An 8,548-nucleotide genomic window follows, 5' to 3' on the forward strand; every position below is an offset into this window, starting at 1 on the left:
ATATTGATACATACTTACGTAATGTTTATGTGGAATATTTTCGTTGGTACTCTTCACTTACTTCCAATATAGATGTATTGCAGATATTTATGTTCCTTGCCACCCTAAACAGGGGCATATCTACTAGCAGACGCCTCTGTCAAGCCAACGCCTTCCTTTGTCGCACAGTCTTTTCATCCACCCAATTCCAAGTACAATTTTAAGAACAAATTCCCCCTTCGTTATTCTGACAGTTGTGTGCTATAAAATTGGACAAAAAACCTGCACTGAATGAAACACGAACCTCTTGACCTCAGACTTTAAGGTCTGTTTTAATTACAAATCAATTAAAGGCTTATTTTTGACGGATGCGAACTAACTGTAAGTGGCTAACTTGAAAAACTAAATATGCAAGTAAATCTTTAGCAACCCAACGGAATTGACACTTTGCAGCCCTACATTTCAATGTACATCTTTCTTGCTTGGTTGATCATGTGCAACTTTTGCTAGCTTTCCTAGTTCAGTCGCCTTTTTGTTCATCATCTATGCACTTATAGCTGTGACACTGTAGTTATTGTAATCTTCTCCCTGTTGCTATTCGAGATTATCGACTTAATGACCGCCTGGTTGTCTCTAAAAAGTTAACGCGACTGCATTTTTAGTTTTTTCTAGTTGTCTGCCAGTACATCTGTGTCTTTGGTCATGGCTTCCTTTTTCACCTGAGAAACCCCTCCACCCTTGTACCTCTACTGGAGCTCCAAGGCCTTCCCCGAAGCACAGGCATGCTTACTTAAGAAGTATTTCTAATACCCTCCAATAATAACAATGAAGGCTGTTGATATGGCAAAGATTTTTGGTCATATGAACAAAGCAGTGAACGCCGTAAGCGTAAATTTTTCTTTAAAATTAACTGATGTATTTGCGCTGAACGTTGTTCTCTGTTGAAATGACCAAAGAAATCGGTGCTTTTAACTGTTAAATCTATTAAATTGAATTTTACCTAGCCCTTAAACTGATTATGTCAGAGTGGTCAAGACAAGTTGTCGCCTTCTCATATTAGTTTACCACTTAAAGTATATCAAGTGACCGACAGCTAAAGGATCGCCCTGGCTACTCCCTGACGAATGGATGTAAGAAGCACTTTCCCCATAAGCATGTACTTCTACAACCGTATTTAGTATTACAAAGAAGCCAATATTTCACAGCTTTCTTATATTCATAACTCTCCTTATAAGATTTAACTTAAAATATGCCACTTTTGTCGTCAGATATTTTAAATTTTTATAAATTACCCAAATCATGCTGACCATTTAGATCCGTAACCTCTGACTATTAACTGGAATTTCATAAAGGGAAATTTAACGTCATCATCAAATAATCAATTTAGTTTTTCATTGCACTAACAGAAAAACGGTTGTGCTTAACACATCACAAGCTCACATCCACATCTCCACTAAATGCTTCCACACCATAAAGTTCACAATGCAATTGTCAATTTCGTAAATTTTATGAATTTTTAATAGCAAGCAACCAATCATAAATGTTCAGGCAATTTGTAGCGTGTATAAATAATTAATTTCTATTTCTGTTTTCCATTTTCGTTGATTTATTTTCTTGCTACACATCAACGCCTATACGACGACCCAAATAATAAATTTCGCGGAAATGCAACAACAACACAAACTGAATCGAAAATGTTCAATAAAACAACAATTTAATTCAAACAAATACCAACAACACATATGACTCATGCTCCAAATCAACAACAATAACCGCACAAATCATTAACCCACATCCGTAATTGTAGAGCGTCGATTCGGATGTTGGCTCATTGAACATGAACTCAACGGAGAATGAAGTTCCTGAAGTGGAATCGTCGGGTGAAATTTTAGCCGATGACAATAAGCCAAACAATTCGAACGACGAAAGCTGGACAGATGTCAATTTGAATGAGGATGCTGGTGTGCAAGCGACCGCAGGTGGTTTACTTTCGGGTGGTATGTCAGCGGTAGATGGAAAAATGCGTGATATTGATGGTATACAACAACATCATGTACATCAACAACAGCATCAGCAACAACACCACCAACAACAACAAACGACAATAGCACATGGACAACCACAGCAGCAAATGCAAGCACATCACGGACATCAATTGATGAATGCTGCTGGTGGTGGTGGTGGTAATGAACGTGGCGATAAACCCGATTCGGAAATATCAGTTGTACGTGTACCGGATAGCTATGCTGCAACAGCATCCGGCGCATCAAGCGCGGGCGTTGCCACGGCTGCCGGCAATGTAAGTCAACGTGGCACCACACGCTCTGATGAGCTACAAATGAAACCACCACTTGTTGGCCAGCTGCCGATGACAACGCCCTCGCGTGAAGCGAGTCTTACACAAAAACTTGAAGTGGCATTAGGTCCAGTATGTCCGCTGTTACGTGAAGTTATGGTTGATTTTGCGCCATTTCTTTCAAAAACGCTTGTGGGTTCACATGGTCAAGAGTTGCTGATGGAGGGCAAAGGTCTGACAACATTCAAAAACTCACATTCCGTTGTTGAGCTGGTTATGTTGCTGTGTTCACAAGAATGGCAAAATAGTTTGCAAAAACATGCAGGTCTCGCTTTTATTGAATTGATTAATGAGGGGCGTTTGTTATCGCATGCAATGAAAGATCACATAGTACGCGTTGCTAATGAAGCTGAATTCATATTGAATCGTATGCGTGCAGATGACGTACTTAAACATGCTGACTTTGAGTCACAATGCGCGCAAACCCTACTTGAGCGTCGTGAAGAGGAACGTATGTGTGACCATTTGATAACTGCAGCACGTAGACGCGATAATGTAATTGCTAGTCGTTTGCTGGAGAAGGTGCGTAATATAATGTGCAATAGGCATGGTGCTTGGGGTGATGCTTGTAGTGCTGTGCAAAAACAAACTTTCTGGAAATTAGACGCTTGGGAGGATGATGCACGCAGACGCAAGCGTATGGTGCAAAATCCACGTGGTTCATCGCATCCGCAGGCTACACTGAAGGCGGCTATCGAAAATGGTGGACCAGAAGATGCCATAATGCAGACACGTGATGAATTCCATACACAAATTGCGGTATCACGTTCTCATCAATCTACGCAACATACGGCAGATCTTTTGGATGACGCAGAGTTGCTAATCGAAGATCGAGAACTTGACTTGGATTTAACAGGACCAGTAAATATAAGCACCAAAGCGAAATTAGTTGCGCCTGGCGTTGTAGCACCCGGAACTGTATCAATCACTAGTACCGAAATGTTCTTTGAGGTTGACGAGGATCATCCCGAATTTCAAAAGATCGATCCAGAGGTGCTTAAATATTGCGATCACTTACATGGCAAGTGGTACTTCTCCGAAGTGCGTGCCATATTTTCACGTCGTTATTTGTTACAAAATGTTGCATTAGAAATTTTCTTAGCTAGTCGCACTTCAATACTTTTCGCATTCCCCGATCAACACACCGTAAAGAAAGTGATCAAGGCTTTGCCACGCGTAGGCGTCGGCATTAAATATGGCATACCACAAACAAGACGCGCATCCATGATGTCACCACGTCAACTGATGCGCAATTCGAACATGACGCAGAAATGGCAGCGGCGCGAAATTTCGAACTTCGAGTATTTGATGTTCCTCAACACAATAGCCGGGCGCACTTATAATGACCTCAATCAGTATCCAGTGTTTCCATGGGTACTCACCAATTATGATACAAAAGAACTAGATCTTAGTTTGCCGTCAAACTATCGCGATCTTTCAAAACCTATTGGTGCGCTAAATCCATCACGTCGCGAATATTTCGAAGAGCGGTACGAAAGTTGGGTGAGTGACACAATACCACCATTCCACTATGGCACACACTATTCAACATCAAGTTTTACTCTCAATTGGTTGGTGCGCGTTGAGCCATTTACCACCATGTTCTTAGCACTGCAGGGTGGCAAGTTCGATTATCCCGATCGCTTGTTCTCATCCATTTCACTTTCGTGGAAAAACTGCCAACGTGACACGTCCGATGTTAAGGAACTCATACCCGAATGGTATTTCCTGCCTGAAATATTTTATAATTCGTCCGGTTATCGTTTGGGTCATCGCGAAGATGGTGCACTAGTCAACGATGTTGAGCTGCCGCCTTGGTCTAAGAGTCCTGAAGAGTTTGTACGCATTAATCGTATGGCTTTGGAATCTGAATTTGTTTCGTGCCAACTACATCAATGGATCGATTTGATATTCGGTTATAAGCAACGTGGACCCGAAGCTATACGCGCTACGAATGTCTTCTATTATTTAACCTATGAGGGTAGCGTTGATTTGGATGCAATTAGCGATCCTGTAATGCGTGAAGCAGTCGAGAATCAAATACGCAATTTCGGTCAAACGCCGAGCCAATTATTGATGGAACCACATCCACCACGTAGTTCAGCGATGCATTTGTCACCAATGATGTTTAGTGCTATGCCTGATGATCTTTGCATGTCGCTGAAATTCTATCAAAACTCGCCAATCATTCACATTTCTGCCAACACTTATCCGCAGCTATCGTTACCCTCGGTGGTAACTGTAACTGCTGGACATCAGTTCGCAGTGAATCGTTGGAATTGCAATTACACCGCATCCGTCCAGAGTCCCAGCTATGCTGAGTCGCCGCAGTCGCCGGGATCGAATCTACCATTAACCATCGATCCAGTGTTGTGTAAGTTGAGATTTTTTGTAGGAATCGTAAGGTCGCTTTACAAAAACTAAGCTTTTTCCATTCCTGTTTCTTTTTCTCTCCTATCTCTCCTATCTCCTACCAGCAGCTGCCCAAAATACTGGCCATAACAATCCAATGAATCGTCGTCATTTGGGTGATAACTTCAGTCAAATGCTCAAAATACGTTCAAATTGTTTCGTGACAACTGTAGATAGTCGCTTTTTGATTGCTTGCGGTTTCTGGGATAATAGCTTCCGTGTGTTCGCCACTGAAACTGGTATGTACTACAAAAATTAACAACGCTTATAAAAATCTCTCGTATTCCTATGCAAACTTGTTAAATTTCCACCATAAATTAACTTTTCTTTTCACTTCAGCGAAAATTGTTCAAATTGTATTTGGTCACTTTGGAGTTGTCACGTGCTTGGCGCGCTCGGAGTGCAATATCACATCGGACTGTTATATCGCTTCGGGTTCGGCTGATTGCACGGTATTGCTTTGGCACTGGAACGCTCGTACACAAAGCATAGTTGGCGAAGGTGACGTACCAACGCCGCGTGCTACATTAACGGGACACGAACAAGCTGTGACTTCGGTTGTGATTAGTGCTGAGCTGGGCTTAGTCGTCTCAGGATCGACAAGTAAGCATGTAGAGGGGACTACCATCTCATTGCAGACATAAATATATATGTATCAGGCAGGCTGATACCTCTGTTAAATTACCCAGTTATTTACTTTTTTATTTAATAATTAACTTTACTTTTATGAAATTATTAACTTTCTCTCTGTCTCTCTATCTCTATTAATTATATTTTAGATGGCCCTGTGCTGATACATACTACATTTGGTGACCTTCTGCGTTCACTCGATCCGCCTATGGATTTCTATTCGCCTGAGTTGATCGCCATGTCTCGTGAGGGTTTTATAGTTGTCAATTATGATAAGGGTAATGTAGCTGCGTACACCATCAATGGAAAGAAATTGCGTCATGAAACACACAATGATAATTTGCAGGTAGGAAGTTTAAACAAAAAATTAAAAATCTTCAAATAAAAAACTAAAACAAGAAAGCTAAAGACCTGAACCTTAAACCCGAAACAAATGCCGAAATTATACAAAAATTTGTTTACAAGCCATAAGCAAAAATAAAAATGAATAAATAATGCATATATTTAAGTATTCAACTTCATAACAATATTAAATTAAAACCGCATCGAAATAGCAAAAACTGATTTCCGAAAAACTTAATATTTTCATATAAAATTTTTTGGAACCAATTAAATTAATAGTTTTAACTTATTTCCATTATTTTTGTCTTTCACCAATATGTTTCTATCTACTTTAGTGCATGCTATTATCGCGTGATGGTGAATATCTGATGACTGCTGGAGATCGTGGTATAGTGGAAGTGTGGCGTACATTTAATTTGGCTCCTTTGTATGCCTTCCCAGCGTGTAATGCAGCGATTCGCTCTTTGGCGCTAACGCATGATCAAAAGTAAGTGTGGGCATTAAGTTTAGTTGAAATACGTAAGTTAACTTTAATATTTTTTTTCATTAATTGGTTTGTTTGTTAAATACATACAAATTTCCAAAAAATATCCTCTAAAGTGAATATGACACTTTATGGACTGAAGTTTTGTATCAAGAGTTTGTAAAAAGTTTAAAATCGGTAGATAACTGCAAAAGTTACAATCATATTGGTCTTCAAAGTGTGACTTTTAAATATTTCGTCGTTCTGATAAAAATTTGATTTATTTTAAACTTTTTTTTTAATAAAAAATATTCATAACTCAGTCAGTTTTTAACATATGTAAGCAAATGGATAATTATTGATAATTAGCTTTCGATTTTGATGTAGTTCAGAGTGGATATGCACAAAATTTAACAATACCCAAAAAAGGGGGAAAAAAATTCGTTAACTGGGGCAACTCTCACAATTGTGCTATGGATTTCTATTTGATATATCGCGAGAATGATCCTCTTATAAAAACCGGAGAGAAATTGAAAATTTGATGTCGCACAGTGTAATTCACCCCTCTAAAACCGAATCTACTTGTTAGCAGATGTCGCTTACTTCATAGCGCAGTTAGACCCACTAGCAGAACGAAAAGCTAACTGTTTCTCCCGGAGTTGATTATGAAATTTGTCAAAAAATGTAAAAGTTTAACCCATGAGAAGCTTACTTTAAGGTGAAAATATAACTTTTCATTCTGCAAGTGGGCCTTAGATACCTTAAGTTAAAGCTTAGCACACATGTGTTTCCAATTGGTTTTTTGTCAAACAGAAAGTTGTGTTAATTTAACGTGGCTATTATTACTGGCATCATTGTGCCACAGTATTTTTAAACATTCTCTCCAAACTATGCTTCATATATAGAATTATTCGCAGCAAAATGTTATTTATTTTATATGCCTGTAATGATGCATCTCATGTTGAGATTTTATTAATGGGTACTATATTGGATTTCAAGTTGAGAACGAAATATGCGTATCTCCAAGATTAGGGAAAAGCTGTAGATTGATGCCTTATGTTCTGTGAATCCTTCAGATATTGAGAAATATTCACGCGGTGTTTGTCAATAGGTTAAAAATCTCTACTCGAGTCTCCTGCTCTTACTTAACGACATTTTTTCATTTAATTCCAGATACCTCCTTGCTGGACTTTCCACCGGTTCAATTATTGTATTCCACATTGATTTCAACCGTTGGCATCACGAGTATCAACAACGCTACTAATGGACATGGACAGGGACGGATATGAGATCAGTTTAAATTGAATGGACTGAAGGTATATAACGTCAAATCGCATATTGCTATCAAACAATAAGCGGAAAGACAAAAGCGTAGATGTCAAACCAACAAAAGCAACAACCACTGTGCATAAATAAAGGCCAAATTGCAAATAAGCAGGACTTAAAATGTAGAAGAACTTAGCTAAAGAAAAAATAAAATTTATACAACAAAAATATTAATTAATAAAAAGTAAGTAATTTATTTGGTAGAGGCAAGAAAAAATTAATATAAAAATACCAAATCAAAAACTAACAGCCAATTGCACGAAGTGACTTAAGTAAAGCAGAATTGTTTAACGATATCGGATTTAAAAAAAAATACAAGTAAAACAAAATACACTAAACTTGAGCTCTTATGTGAAGTTGGCTGTAATAGTGTTGACTTTTAATTTTCAGCTGAAAAGTACACAAAGTTGTTTTATTTTTCTTTTGAGTTTCTTAGGCTAGGAGAAAAAGGATTTTGAAGTTGCAAATTTTTTACTTAGTATTACATAAACACGGTTTAAAAATTGTAGTAACAATGCGCTAAAGTTTATTGCGTTGCTATAAGTAATAGTTGAAATCATTTATAAAAAAAAACAAAATAAAAAAATTTAAAACAATTTTGCAGATGTTCTTAGAGTAGTAAATATGAGAGAAGTTTATTTTTTTTTTAATAAAAATCGATAAGAAATAATGACAAAAAAAAATAAAGTTAAATAGTTTTAGTGATTCAAGCAAAAGTTCTTTAACGAAAGAGTAAAATTACTGAAAATGAAAAAATAACAAAAAAGCAACTTAGCGGCCAAAAAAAAAAGTGAAAGTATGTGAGTAATTTTTTCACGACGCAAAGGTAGAGTATTAGTATATACGAAGTTATTTCCTTACGCACTTTGACTAAGCACCAGTCAGGTGTTCAGCAAACTTTTTTCGGTTAAATCAAATAAAACAAACATAGGAACACAATTTTGCTGTTTCAGCTAATACTGAAAATGTAGAAATCACTGTTAGATACAGCTTCAATAGTCAGTATGTTTCCAAACAAATTAAAATCCTTGAAAGTAGTA

At 37.7% G+C, this 8,548-nt stretch overlaps 1 protein-coding gene across 22 annotated transcripts in view; it reads left to right on the forward strand.

Annotated features, from left to right (window-relative positions):
• rg (rugose) overlaps positions 1 to 7,692 on the forward strand; it is a 796,531-nt gene extending 788,839 nt beyond the window's left edge. For 14 of the 22 annotated variants that reach the window (XM_067785960.1, XM_067785957.1, XM_067785956.1 and 11 more), the window contains 6 exons: positions 1,787 to 4,709; positions 4,813 to 4,986; positions 5,087 to 5,350; positions 5,527 to 5,723; positions 6,055 to 6,206; positions 7,356 to 7,692. In XM_067785960.1, the coding sequence (XP_067642061.1) occupies positions 1,787 to 4,709; positions 4,813 to 4,986; positions 5,087 to 5,350; positions 5,527 to 5,723; positions 6,055 to 6,206; positions 7,356 to 7,446 (3,801 nt within the window). In that variant the 3' untranslated portion in view covers positions 7,447 to 7,692. The remainder of the gene's footprint in view (positions 1 to 1,786; positions 4,710 to 4,812; positions 4,987 to 5,086; positions 5,351 to 5,526; positions 5,724 to 6,054; positions 6,207 to 7,355) is intronic. The other 8 variants (XM_067785970.1, XM_067785971.1, XM_067785974.1 and 5 more) reach the window with 1 other exon arrangement.
• Positions 7,693 to 8,548: the final 856 nt, after the last annotated feature.

Source organism: Eurosta solidaginis, chromosome 4 (genome assembly GCF_040869045.1).
Source record: "Eurosta solidaginis isolate ZX-2024a chromosome 4, ASM4086904v1, whole genome shotgun sequence".
In the NCBI taxonomy this organism is placed as follows: Eukaryota; Metazoa; Arthropoda; class Insecta; order Diptera; family Tephritidae; genus Eurosta; species Eurosta solidaginis.